General features: G+C 49.0%; 3 protein-coding genes across 3 annotated transcripts; 1 reads left to right on the plus strand and 2 right to left on the minus strand.

Moving 5' to 3' along the window:
* Nucleotides 1–2,853: 2,853 nt before the first annotated feature.
* DEU56DRAFT_498671 (uncharacterized protein) lies at nucleotides 2,854–4,776 on the minus strand. The gene is made up of 3 exons (XM_041346511.1): nucleotides 4,547–4,776; nucleotides 3,235–4,494; nucleotides 2,854–3,182 (listed from the first exon to the last, which is right to left on the minus strand). The coding sequence occupies exons 1-3, from the start codon at nucleotides 4,680–4,682 to the stop codon at nucleotides 2,989–2,991; spliced, it is 1,590 nt and encodes a 529-aa protein (XP_041205815.1). The 5' UTR covers nucleotides 4,683–4,776; the 3' UTR covers nucleotides 2,854–2,988.
* Nucleotides 4,777–10,795: 6,019 nt separating this feature from the next.
* DEU56DRAFT_817825 (opioid growth factor receptor conserved region-domain-containing protein) lies at nucleotides 10,796–11,808 on the plus strand. Its single transcript, XM_041353937.1, has 4 exons — nucleotides 10,796–10,987; nucleotides 11,041–11,096; nucleotides 11,149–11,360; nucleotides 11,417–11,808. The coding sequence occupies exons 1-4, from the start codon at nucleotides 10,844–10,846 to the stop codon at nucleotides 11,737–11,739; spliced, it is 735 nt and encodes a 244-aa protein (XP_041205816.1). The 5' UTR covers nucleotides 10,796–10,843; the 3' UTR covers nucleotides 11,740–11,808.
* DEU56DRAFT_817829 (uncharacterized protein) lies at nucleotides 11,809–12,928 on the minus strand. The gene is made up of 4 exons (XM_041353938.1): nucleotides 12,563–12,928; nucleotides 12,215–12,505; nucleotides 12,017–12,167; nucleotides 11,809–11,966 (listed from the first exon to the last, which is right to left on the minus strand). Exons 2-3 carry the CDS (start codon nucleotides 12,464–12,466, stop codon nucleotides 12,054–12,056), a joined length of 366 nt encoding a protein of 121 aa, XP_041205817.1. The 5' UTR covers nucleotides 12,467–12,505; nucleotides 12,563–12,928; the 3' UTR covers nucleotides 11,809–11,966; nucleotides 12,017–12,053.
* Between the last annotated feature and the right edge of the window lie 707 nt (nucleotides 12,929–13,635).

Here is a 13,635-nt window from a genome sequence, read left to right on the forward strand (position 1 = left end):
TATATGCATATCCCCATGGTCACTTCCTACAGTCACTATGCCATTAGTCTGTGCCCGATAGCGTTTTAGGTTGTGCACTTCCTTACCCACAGTACGCACAGCAAGGTGGGACTGTGAATTCCTTACGTGCTAACTGATGACTTATTCTAAGAGTCACACGTTACGATACTCCTTACGGACAAGTCAAGCACCATGGGATAAACAATCGAACTGTTTAAGCCTTGGGCAGTAGAGTTGAGTTTCTTCAGGCTAGCTAAGATGCCGGGATGGAAGTACGTTAGAGTATGTCCCACACAAAGAAGCAACGTTATGTAAAGAGGGAGACCCTTCATCCGAGTCGGTGCGGCGTAAACTTGCTGATTCTAAACTTTTCCCCGCATCCGCACAGCAATCATTGGCGTGCACGTCAAGAGTCACAACATAGTGCTTCTCCCATTTTGTACACCTGGGCTCAACTCCTCGCTCCCCCACTTATTCACGTCAGGCACTTGTGACAATATCCGGCGCTCTTGCATTATACAATCTTGGACATGCAGCAGCAGGTCACTACCATACGCGAAATGAGAGAGCTACCATATGACGCAGCCCCCAAGTAATAATCACCGCGACATGCTGGTATCGCGGGCTTCCGTTATGGTATCCGCGGTTTTCTGCGTCCCTGTGTCAAGTATCTCGCAGCCGCGCGATTGACGCTGACGCGAGGAATATGTTTTTGGAAAAAGTGACGTGGACAGGGAAAGGGCGGAAGCCGCGAACTACGTTACCCCACATCAACTGTCGTATCGGGCCGCCAGGTGCGCGTTCCATGCCCCAGAGAGGTAAAAATTGCGCAGGTTTGCGGATCGTTAAACGTCGGCGGTATATTGTGTCAGAATAAATAAATTTTATTCGTGAGGCCACTGGGTGCAGTTTCTGAGGGTGTGCTTGATAATTGGGCGAGAACGTTGGGCAGCCCTGACTGGTGGGATCCCGGACATTATTTGACGAGGGGCAGTAATCGTGGGGACGCATATTAGACGCGTGGATTTACGGAGACTTGTAGAAGTGTTATAATGTGGCTCACACGGGCACACGCGTTCGACGCCCATCGACCTGAGTGCATTTATTGGTTGAGACCGGGTTCGAAAAGCCTCTGTGTATTCATGGATCGAAATACCTTCTATTACAGTCAGCACATTGGTGGCATGACGAGCCTCCCGAGAGTATATTTGGTCGTGGGCATTCCCCCACATGCCCATCCGAGGTAAGTGCAACCGCCCAGTTCCGATATCAATGAGAGCGGAAGTGCCTCACGCACAATCTCAGCGAAGCGTTTTCCCCCCATCCATTTCCGGAGAGGGGCGATTCCTCCCAAGCCAGGAGAGACGGGGCTGTTTCAATATATGATCAGGGCCCCAGATGGAACGTAAATTTCGTCACATAAATCACGCTGGAGTATGTACTTACAAGGGAACGAGTGCTGTAACGTATTATGTGCTGCTCATCGCGCGCGTTACCCCCCCTCATTTCCCACATCCGGGATAATAAGCTCCAGCATCAACGTGGCCTCCAGTTGCAAATATCCGGACTCCGGAGATCCGGTCAAACTGGCAAAAGTAAAAGTTTTGTTTTCAAGCCTTGCGTTCCGTTGATCGCAGAAAATGGATACAAGTACCCACACAGTGAGCCCGTGTCCGTGACCATCCGATTGAGTCAGAGGCTTGCTGCGGAGCCAAACCGTTGAGCGCTGTTGCGGCAGGCACGGAACATGTTTGAACCAAGCGACGTTCCTGTGTCAAGAGCTGTGTTTAATGATGCAACAAAGCTGGTGTGTTGGGCTATGGTGCTGAGGCTTCCCGTGCACTGGCCTAAAACATGCATCCGGGGCGTGGGGTAACACTTGCCTCTGAGGGTTGGGGCACCAAGGGGCGGCTAATGTAAATGTGATTTCTGGAACTGCCCATGCAGATCTTGTCCCGAGATGGATTTACGCCCTTCCGTGACCGTCTCAGATACGGAGATGGAGCAATCCGGGGGGTACGTTCCAGAACGCAAGGAGACTGATATGCGTATATGCATGTATTTGTGCACTCGGAGCTTGGAGTACCCTCGAAAATGGACGAGGAGCTCCGAGCATTGCGAGACATGCCAATCAGTTTCGACTGACCTGACTGGCTCGTTACCATCTTGTTGCAATAAACAACGATATGATTCCGTGTTAATCAAAGAGGAAGCTAACCGAATTTTGCACAAAAGACTGTGATTGGCCCAAGAAGCTCAGGGCCGACGGCGAAGTGACCACAAGGTACCCTACCGTTATAATGTTAATGTAGCTTCTTGCTTCGGTGTTCACATCGTCAGGCCGAATGTTTCATGAACTTCTGAGCGCTTCAGTCAGATAAGTGTAATGTGTCCAGTACATGTATTATTGCAACAGATATACAAGTGCTACTCACAACGGAACGACGATGCAATACGACAACGAGAAAACATCGAAGACCAAAAATATAAAGTCATAAGAAAATCAGACAAACAATTATGATGGCCCGAGAATGTACCCCAACAACAAAACTCGACCGAAAGACAGAAGACCAATTAGTCCAGTGCCGTAGAATAATGCGTACAGTAAATGCGCAAATCTTGATGTTACACCATGTACGGGCCCAGAAAAAAAAGAAAAAGCAGGAAAGGTATACACACAATACAATGTTATGGTACAAATCATTATTGAACTTTTGATATCGACGCGCGATCACGGTATTAGGCAGAGAGTGAGGTGGCAGCGGCGGTGGGATTCAGCAGAGTCGACAACGCGATCGTTAAATGGGAATGTTTGTGAATTGCGTGTGGTCATGATGCGATGAGAGATGCCGGTAAAGAATCGATAAAGTAATGGGTATGCGTCGTGAACGTGGCGGTATGGCCGTCGGCGAGCCGAGACCTTGCGAATACAGGGTATGATGGAATGCTCGGGAAACTGACAAGACCGGGACTGGCTGTGGGTGCCACTCATGACCGTCCCACAGGAACAGTTTCTTTGCCAGGGAACAGGAAGAGGCGCTTCAAGGGTTGGACAACTTCGACCTCAACTTCGACCTCCTTGATCTCGCCATCAACCATGTGATGCTCGATGCGTTTCTCCTTCTTCGCAGGAGGCATCATCACAGGGTAGGTCTTGATGTTATCGTATGACCATGTGCGAGCTAGAGATACAATTGGTCACACAATTAAACACATGGTAATAGTGAGACATACTTTGTGGTGCAGGTCGGTTAGCGGGACCGAGTGATTCAGACGTGCAGTCGCTCGAAATGCTGTCTTCACTGGCTTCGCTGGGATGCCGGTCCATAGGTTTGGAAAATTGCTGCGATAGTAAACCCATGCTCGAGTTGTTTCGGGTGAGTACGACTTCAGGAACGAGTAATCGACCCTCCGCGCCTCTCTTGATCAGAGGCTGTTCACGACGACGTCTCGAGGACGAAGATGTGGAAGTAGGAGAAAGCGGAGGTGAATGGGTGGAGGACGACGTCGACGGACGGAAGAGTGACATGCGCGATTCTGATCTGCGAGAAAGAGGAAGGGAATATTTGGTGTACAACTCGTCACTGTACGACTGACTCGAGCGAGGAGGAGGCAGGTTGGAAGCAGGACGCGGCGGGGCAAGAGCACTAGATGAGTTTGACTGGGACAGGGTCGAAGTCCAATTGACACCACGATGGGATGATGCTGCAAATGAAGTTTGTGCTTTCTCGGATCCAACAGATGCATTGTCCGGGCGTTTGGAGTATCCGCCATAGACTGATTGACGCCACTCACTACCGCCGTCGGTCCAGCCAGGAACTGGTTTCCTAGGCTGAGGTAGTTCATTGTATAACGAAGAAGGCTTGGGACGTGGCGGGCATAATACCTCCTTGATACGCTTGCTTGCCATCATCGTTCCACCCTGGTAATCATTGCGATACTCGGGCTCCGATGAGGACATGCTATCGACTGATGACAGAATGGGTGGTGCAGGAGGCAAGGGAGGGAAGTTATAGAGTGCGGCCAGGGTGGCCATACTACGAGAGACGGTGATGGTTGGTGAGGAACACGAGAACCCTGAATCCAGGGATGATCCGGAAGCACTGGTGGATTCATCTTCTGACTCGCAATAGCGTCCCTCGAAGGAATTATGAGGCACGCGAGGAAGAGGCGGTGACGAACGATCAGGGTGGTAATTCAAGGGATAAGCACCATCGAGTCTTGCCAAGTCTTGAAGACGACATTCATCTGAACAGTAAAGAGGGATAGGACCCTGGTCAATGATTGTGCGGTGCTTGACAGGTGCGACGGGTTGTTGGGGTTGAGGTGGCGTGGCACGGGCCTTGTTCGCCACTGTTGTTGAGTCCGATCGCTTGATAGCACCATTAGGCTTGACGCGACCGGTGCCTTGCAAAAGACCATTCTTTGCACGAACGGCACCTGTTTTCGTTCGTGTAGTGCGTGCGGTAGAGTCACTCTGTTGGTTTTTCGACGCTGAAAAAAAGGATGTTGAGGAAGGTGAAAGACGACAATTGACTCGACTTACGAGATGACGATGTTGGCGATGGAGTGGGGACAGGTATAGGTTCTTGAGGTTGTGGGAGAACGGGGACTGTATATCGCTTAGGCATGATTTGCCTGTCACAGACTGGACACCAAGATTCGTCGAAGTGGATATCCATTGGGTGGTTGTTTAAGAGAAGTGCGGGGAAGGGGAAGGGCCTTAAATGCAGTTAAACAAAGAAGCTAGCAGGCGGTGCGGAAGATGTCTAGATGTGGACAAAAGGTGAAACGCCAACAAAGGTAAACGGTCTAGACCAGATTGTAATGGAACGATGAACGGACCTGTGTGGAGTGTGGCACTCCTAGGTTAACGGAGTATTGATTGAGGTTGTCGACGTTGAGGACGACGACGAGGGCGATGAGTGGATGGGATGGAGTGAGATATGGGAGGATAGGATTGGACGAAGAAAAGAGTGAAAGGTTCGGGGTTTTATTATTTGATTGGTGATTCGCATATACGCCAAATGGACTACCCAATTGGGGATTGCAATCGCACCGAATGCCGAATAATTCAGGATTGAAAATATTTGAAATTGAGTTATTACTAGTTATTACTCTTCAAGTATGTTTCGGCTACCTCGGATCCTCGGCTATACTTGCACACACCCCCCGCATTGGGAAGTCGCATGCTGTCACGCTAAATGCGCTACCCCGTGTTACACAGCGTGGAACCCTGTGCACGTGGCAATGGTACACAGTCCCTAGACCTTCCCATCGGCCCGTACACCTTCTAGACGACTCCCTACGCCGTACTCCAGACCCTTATCGAATGTCGTCACAAATTTATATCTCCTGTAGTCCCAATAAATTATTTTTTTTGAATAGACGACGACCGACGCCACCGGTAAGCCCCGTGTTACATACCTCCTCGGCAAATACCGTCATCTGTAGGCTCAAATTTTGCTACTAGATAGCACCGTTACTGTATCGTATCTCCGTCAGTATCAATTGACACCTCAAGTTGCGACATGTTCCATGTGTAAACCGTGTAACATGTAGGTACATGTAGGTACCATTTACCGTACACAACTGTACACAGCGCTTCACGACTCTCATTGGTCCAACCACTGAAACTGTGGCAACCGCCCTGTGAGCGATCCGTCATTCACCTAATCTTGTCTCACCTGCCTCAGTGTCCAAACAATTTCAAATCCACCTTTGATAGACTACTCGGCTTTCCCCGTTCCCGGAACGCTCTTCCTTTCAGTCCGACTTTCACGCCATTCTTATTTCTTTGGCAAGTCCTGGCCCCCTTCCGGAACTCCACCAGTCAATGGGCCTCAAAACCTCGATGTCATCGTGAAGTAAAGCTCTGGGCCATTCGCGTCGGGCGCCCCTCTCATCTCACAAGTACTCCCCTTGACCATTTCAGGTCAAACCGAACTGCTCGGATTCCTGGTCAGACGGCCTTCGGGCGATGCCTTTGCTACATGGAGAAATCCACATCCACTTCCCCGAGGTTTACGTTCTCTCCTCAACATACTAACCACGCGATCCTTGATATTCGGCGTTCATCAAATGCACCGCGCCAAAACTATAGTAGTGCAAGTCACTGCCATCATCAATCTTGTTCCGTTTAATCATTGGTCCCATCTGTTGCCCTCCCCGCGGGGCCCACCGCCGTTGAACCATACTCTTATGGGGGTCCCACAACGGGCTGTAACCATATATCATTCATTTGCGCCCGGAAATATAAAAAGGCACGCACGTCGCGGCAACTTGACATATATTTTCAGACAGCCAAAGGTACCACCAATAATTGCGATCGAAAATTAGGCACCTGCTGTGTTGACTGAGGTGCTACCGTGAGTCTTCTCCTCCATGTTTCTCTTACTTAGGCTTTTGGAGATTGTATTTGAGTACCCGCACAATATCTTACGTTGTAGGCACTCATTGATGGGGCATAGTCCACGGTGATATCTTATCCGCGACCATCGCATAGATCTTTCCATCCCTATTCGCTCGCGAATTTCATCAAACTGACCTGAACAAGGATCGCTCTTCGGTCACGCGACTCGCGCCGTTTCAGCCAACAGAAAAAGTATGAGCCCGCGACATCATGTTCATATGATATCGTCACAGAGGCACAATATTGAATTCTTCGCGCAACTTTGGAAGACCTGCATCTCGCCTTTGCATCATGTTGAGATCTCAGAAGCACACAAAAGTATGATGTTCGGCACGCTTTGTAAGGTAAATCGATTTCGAAGATCTGGATTTTCTCAACGCGAAGAACGCCTATCGGCCTCTATCGGTATACGAACATGTCAAGCCAGTGCAAGAGACACGCTTTTCATGTGAGGTAAGCGACTGCATAAGCGAGTACAGGCTGGCCCTCGGATCCGTGTTCTATGCGAAGATTAGACGTACTTCTTTCAACACCGCGACGTAGAAGCACACCCCACACGGTCCGACCACCACTCACGTCGACTCACACTAGTGGCACACAGCAGTTCCCAGCACGTCACCCGAGGCTCCAGTGTCGCCTTCCATATCGCCTAGTACGACACTTTAGCCGCTCGAATGCACTTTTTAAACTCTCCATGATATGCGCGCTTGTATGGGGTTATATTACACTCCATCCTCAAAACAGCCACCAAACCAGATCGAAACAACATCTACGCAGCCAGATCACTGGCGAGTCGCCGCGTCGTTCAAGGTTGGCCGCGGAGGTATGGAACGTTAACTGAGGGGTTCAAACCTCCATCTCGGCTCGTAGCACCAGATTGAGCCTAGTAGCTTTCTTGCCGGATTGTCACTTGTTCGTTTCGATTGGATCTTGCAAGGTTGCAGCCTATCGCGCAATCCGCTTTCTAGCCATTGCCCAATTACTTATCAGACACTAGTAAGGGCGAATGCGGTTACCCCTTCGAAGGCGGAGGTACGCGCACATTCCGACATGCCGCCACTGTATTATAAAAGCTACTCAATCTACTTATGTAGGGTAGGTTTCGGTAGGACCCGCGCCAATCATGTGCATGGTCCGTGTAGGCACATAGCCATAGTCATGATATCTGATAACATTGTTCATAGTAGTAAATTGGAGTAAATTGGCCGTCGTCATCGCGCTGCTAAAGCGCCGGGTTGCACTCCTGCTTTCGCCCTCCGCAGTCCTTCATGTTGTTGGCTGTGTACACCACATGCACTCGACAGAGCTTCCAGGCCCAATCTCATAAAGGAGCTTGAAAGCTCCGTTGAAGCTCCAGACCTCAAAAATGCAAAACATCTTCCTATACATTTCATTTCAACACTTTACATATCCAGATTCGGATCTACGACAAACCCCAGGAATGAAATGTCAATATTCTAGATCAAGGGGGTTTCTACGACAAACCCCAGAAATGCAAGCAGGAATGAAAATGTCCAAAAATTCTAGGTCAAGAGGGTCTCGACCACACACGACTCCAGGCATGCGGGAGGCTCAACCCCGCCCAGACCAGTATGGCATCCCGCCAGTGCGTGGCAACTCTCCCTTCAGCTGGGCCGCCATGGTTGGGCCTGGTGACAACCGAATTCAAGCGGAAAATGTGATTTGCCTCGGCTTGCGAACGAGTACGCTCGTGTGGCATCGTTGCAAGCATTTAGGCACTTTCATTTCGTGGGCTTTGGGCCAATGGCATGCAAGCGCCACGATTATTTCCCCTCGAGGACATATCTTCCTATGACGTCGCAGCATATCACAGGTCAGAGCCAATGCATGTGCGACCCAACGAACTGTACTGCCTCCGGGAAGGACTCGGATGGGCATCGGGCTTGACATTACTATTGTCGAGTTCCTTGTCACGCCACGAAGTTGTGCTGGCTCCCTTTTGTGTCGACCGGTAACCTGGCTTGCCCGACAGCAAGGAGAGCAAACCCGTGGCAGGTGCAAAAGCCTCCGTTCGTGCCTCTCCAGCGTTTCTTCGCAGCGGACGCAATATGTCTTGTGGTCAACATTTGACCACCGTGTGCGTGTATTCCTGAGTCTCAGCAACGGCCGCATCACACGCTGCCTCGACAATATCTAAAGGTGCAGGATATTGCGTCAAACATACTTGTCTGTCGTCATTTCACTCACCAATCACGCGCAGATGATACATCCTTTGTCATATTGTTGATTTCTCACAATCGACTTGTGTTGAACATTGCTCGACTGTGATAATACACATGTTTGTGCCCCTCAGCGCTCATGTAATGATAAGTGGATAAGGCTTGGACTGCAGACCAGGCTGGCCCATCAGTGGCGTCGGTGGACGAGACCTGTGCTTGACACTTGGACAGAAGAGGTCCACGGAAGAATTAGATATACATCCCCGCGAGCCTTGGGCTCGATCACAATTTCCTACAAAACGTATAGGGGTTGACGTTCACGACTTTGAATTTGAGGTTTTGTGCACGTACGTTTAACAGCACTGCTGCCGCGCAGAAACTCACACGTCGGTGCTAGATGCGAATATCACTGCTTTCGTGCAAGAAGTTGACCACATTTGGACCAAGACTCCTGCTATTGAAGCCCTCGATCGGAGGGCAAGCCAAAATGCTTGACTGTTCGCATGCTTTTCCACGTAAGATATGCTCCACACGAATGAAAAACACGGCGGACGCCTTTGGAATATCTGCGGTCTTAGGGCGCTGAGCAATTCAGTCTGATAAGATATGAGTTACCACGATTTAGTAAGAGGGATCACATGCCAATTGGGCAAGCGAAAACTAAAGCCTAAATGACTTCTTTATCATCTTCATGGAGCTACCATTTTTCTCTGCTCGGGCCAACGTTCGTCCAAGAAGGGAGTTTCGCGCCTTCATCTCCGCATCGACTAGAAGATTCTGACATGCTGACATCTTCCCCGAAGAAACGTCGAAACATTCTCATTAATCGTTAATGAACGAAGCACAGCCAGAGGCAGATTACTGTATCAATATGCTTCGAACGTGCTTGCGTGCATCCGGACACTATCGCGTTATATATCTTTTAAGCAGCGTCATGATGCATGTAATAGTGCAAGGAGTAATACATACTTTCATTCGCATTATCTGTGGCAATTCCCCGTGTCATCCACCTCTGCCGTATAGGACTGTCATGCTCTCCCTGATAGCTTCGTGATGCGAGACTCGCATGCCCACTTTTGCGTTCTGGAATAGATCTGATGTTCGACACGGCTCAATCACAAACGTCAAAGCCTACCTAAAGGCAATCAGCCGAACCACGACAATCGTAATTCCGCAATATGTCCTCACGTCCTTCCCGCTGACCTGCGAACTGCAAATCTTCCGTCTGATAGAAAAATGCTCATGCCATGATTAAAATCGCGAAAGGTGTGTATTTTGGCTCGGATGATCGGTGTGTGACTTGATCACCAGCCAAGTGGTAAGATAGATCAGAATAGGGAACTTGTTGTTTGCCAAGCGCGAAGTTAGCATATAGCTGTCGTCTTCATGTGAGCTGGTTATAAATGAACTGATACACTCACTATCATTGCCCAATACGGACTGCACGCGGTGGTAAGTGCAACTGGACGTCAAATGGATTTTGGGATCCGGGTTGGAGATAACTTGACAACGGCAATGGGTATGGACTGCCTCAGTGTATGCGAAAGCGGAAAATAGAGCCAATGCACATACAAAGCATTTGACATGATAGATCTGGAGGTTCCACAATAAAAGGTAGAAGACATGAATTTAATAGCTACAAACCCATGGATGCGTGTGCTGCTGCACGAGGTTAAATGGTCTTTTACCTCGTGCTAATTATCGGCATGATGCCGGACGAACGCGACTCGGCGAAGTCGAAGGACCCATAGACGAAATTGTATGGGAATGTTGCTGAGGCAGCTGGCCAATACGATGGTAGACAGTATTTGTTGGAGACAGCGTCAGTGGATGGTAGAATATTGGTTATGTAAGTGGTTGAGTTTGAGTATTTGTCCGAACTTGATTGCCAAATCGGGTCTGTGGTGATCCTCGATTAAATTTTAATCCGTAAAGTCACATTAATGACCATAATTTGCAAAATTCAAACCCACAACCTACCATGATAAAACGGCCATTCCACAGAGGTCTGCCGCCCTCAGCAGCACACCATTGCACAAGGGGTGGATTATACAGTGATTTATTCTCGTCTGGATAGCCAGAGAACCGGCCCCAACCAGGCAATTCCAGGACTTTTGAGTTGAGACACCGGGCGCGTAGATAAGATAGTGTTTTTTGACTTCCTATTTTGGTGCAAGATTCTTGTCTTGTCCTTCACCGGCACCTTTTCACAGAATCCCCTGGGTGATCTCAGGTTATAAAACCCCGTTCTATGTCACTTCCGCGAGATATTCGCGCTTTTCTCTCTCATTACCACGGTCAAACGGATGACCCCCAAGCTCTACAAAATCTGCTATTTTACAAAAATCAACTGCGCTGCCAGCCAGATGATCTTTTGATCAGCGAGATCCACCAAAGGAATGACACCGTTATTCAATGTCGAGTTGAAGCATTATAATAAAGTTTCATAGCTGGCGCAAGGATTATATCCAACTGGAGCACAATCATGGTTACATTCAATGGCTGTAAGTCGAGCGACATACCCGGCGATTATCGCATGAATCATGATGTGCACAGCTTCCCCATCCGGGAGAATGGCATGAATTTCGAGGCCCAAGCTCTGCAGTCACACGAGGTTGCGGCAATGAAGGAAGATCCTCGTGTCATTGAACGTATCAAGGCGTCTTATGAGTTGATGTTGGACTTCTACGGCATGTCCCTGCTGGACTTCGAGACTGGTCTCGTTGGACGCTCAGAAGGCTACAGAGCTCGATACAGAAACTTCTTGCGTGGGTGAAGCGCCAGATCACACATTCATGCTTACGAACTTGGATAAACTATTTAGAAGCTCCTCACAACAACCTTCGCATCACTCGGATTTTCAAGTGTCTATCGGAAATGGGCATGGAGCATCTCAACGCCGGGTTCCTCCTACATGTCCTCAATGAACAGAGCGAACATAACCAGTTAAATACCGGTCTGCTCCGGGACAGCATGGATAGGTGGTGGGCTAACTGCTTGAGGAATGAAGCAGATCGGAAGTGGATCGGACTTACAATCAAGAAGGCGAGAAACGGCGAGAATTTCAATAGGGAGCAATACGAATCTAGTCTGCAGAGGCGAAAGGAATCGGGATCTCTCGCAGAACCACAATGTGCCGATGCGTAGCAGCTGCAGGTACTTGGCTACTTTTGCACTGGGCAGAATGACACGAGTGTTTTCAGACTGGGGCAGGCACGTCAGAAAAAAATAGTTCCAAACTTGCAAGTGGTACTACCAGACTGTCTATAGTACTGGAGAACAAAGCTTGTTTGTAAGCCTCTGGAAACACGGTAACGACAACGAACAAAAATATGCGTCACACTATACATTAGTACAAAAATACTACAAATATGCTGCCAAGATGTCAGCAGGATACGATGATCCGGGCAACAAAGGGACTAACTTTAGGGCCACTGAATATTGCGATCTTGAGCAACGATTCATGATAGGCTTCGCAGGCGCGAAAATAAAGCCTCTCTCCTCCTTCCTTCGTATGCTGTACTGACGGACTGCAAGAGTCCCTCAATAGATTCGAAGATCTGATCCCCATCAAGCTAAAAGAAATTTTAGTGGATGTTAAATAGATGTACGCTATTCATACCTGATAGCCACGAGCAGTTAGGGTTATGCGAATAGTTCTGCCCTCAATGAGAGTGACAGATGCAGTGGCCTCGTGAGGCGACGAGCTTCTGAATATGTCAAACCGAGCCAACCCGAAGGCTTGTTCGGAAAGGGCCCTGTTAAGCTCGGTGTGATAGAACGAAGGTGACATGATCTTTGGCAACGTGAGTTTCCATGTGTATTGATGAATCCCGGCGTTATATAGTTTTGAAAACCAGGGAGGGGTAGACATCGCATGAAGCTCCTGTCTGAAAGAACTCCACGACGTCAACTTTAGCGAGATGTCAACTCCAGCGCTTCAAAAAATGATCATGGTTATTTGCTTGACCCTGGTGCAATTTGAAGTTCGGTAGTGCTAGGAATTCCTGTTGCTGTTCGAAGAGGGGCTTGACGTAGTGGAGCGGGTGAGACTGAATGAAGAGCAAGGTTGAGAAAAGAAATCGGTAGTTACCGCGATGACGGTCAGGAGTACAACGCATTCCTGAGGTCAACGACCAATCTGTTGTCTTATTTTTACTTGGCTCTCAGTCATGAGGTACGGTTACAAGGAAATAGCTCTCGGCCAGATCTAAAATCGCGATCACGCCTCCACGCTCGTTGAATCAATAAGCTCTCAGTAGATGTTCTCCACAGAGGATTGACCACTATATCGGGATGGAGGAGCAAATTAGTTCCGTCGACGAGACAACCGGAGCACATGGTTGGAGTGCACGAGATATGGAACTTGTAAATTGGCGGTCTTGTGGTCAGGGTTGCACGGAGGGCAACGGAAAGTTAAAACAACGTGTAATCAATGATAGTGAACGAAACGAAAACCTTCACTGGGTAGGTGGACATGACGGGAACTTGTCCAACGGGCTGAACTTTACGTTAAGTGCATCTGAAGATCATGTCCGCCAGTGGCTTGATCAAAGGTTACTGGAGAGAGACCTTTAAGGAATAGCTCAAGGAACATGCCGTGTCTAACCACAACCGAAGTATCGCTTCATCGTCAACGTAAAAGTCAGCTTCAAGACGATTACCAGGCAAGCCAGGGAAAGTCTCGCTACCGCTTTAAAATTATTGGGCAGAAACCACGCATCACGTTAGTACTACAGGGTTATCGCACACGTCCACCAAGTTGATCGAGACGCATCGGAGTACACACGTTATAGTGTATCAGGACTGCCGCCACCAATGAAATTCACATTGACGTTCATTTTCCGACGCTTAGGATGCACCCCGTGCCTGGTCTCCGCCGGACTAGAAGATTCAATATTCACTGGCGGATATTCATGCAGGGTGGCGAGAAAGGGGGGACACGGTTTGAGCTGCTTGACAGGCGTCGGACGTGACGACCACATGGGCCCAGAATTACCTAGCAAACCGTCATTATCTTGGTCCGCTAGCGCTCGAACTTGT

The sequence above is a fragment of the Suillus clintonianus genome (assembly GCF_016758775.1).
Source record: "Suillus clintonianus strain FC179 chromosome Unknown DEU56scaffold_65, whole genome shotgun sequence".
Classification (NCBI taxonomy): domain Eukaryota; kingdom Fungi; phylum Basidiomycota; class Agaricomycetes; order Boletales; family Suillaceae; genus Suillus; species Suillus clintonianus.

Excerpts from the sequence above, each read along its gene's own strand:
- DEU56DRAFT_498671 (XM_041346511.1), bottom strand. The coding sequence starts at position 4,682 with ATGGATATCCACTTCGACGAATCTTGGTGTCCAGTCTGTGACAGGCAA. Across the intron at positions 4,495-4,546 it reads ATCGCCAACATCGTCATCTC|CGTCGAAAAACCAACAGAGT; the intron begins GTAAGTCGAGTC and ends CCTTTTTTTCAG. Across the intron at positions 3,183-3,234 it reads TAACCGACCTGCACCACAAA|CTCGCACATGGTCATACGAT; the intron begins GTATGTCTCACT and ends TTGTATCTCTAG.
- DEU56DRAFT_817825 (XM_041353937.1), top strand. The coding sequence starts at position 10,844 with ATGTCACTTCCGCGAGATATTCGCGCTTTTCTCTCTCATTACCACGGT. Across the intron at positions 10,988-11,040 it reads TGATCAGCGAGATCCACCAA|AGCTGGCGCAAGGATTATAT; the intron begins AGGAATGACACC and ends ATAAAGTTTCAT. Across the intron at positions 11,097-11,148 it reads CATGGTTACATTCAATGGCT|CTTCCCCATCCGGGAGAATG; the intron begins GTAAGTCGAGCG and ends TGATGTGCACAG.
- DEU56DRAFT_817829 (XM_041353938.1), bottom strand. The coding sequence starts at position 12,466 with ATGTCTACCCCTCCCTGGTTTTCAAAACTATATAACGCCGGGATTCAT. Across the intron at positions 12,168-12,214 it reads TAACTGCTCGTGGCTATCAG|CTTGATGGGGATCAGATCTT; the intron begins GTATGAATAGCG and ends AATTTCTTTTAG.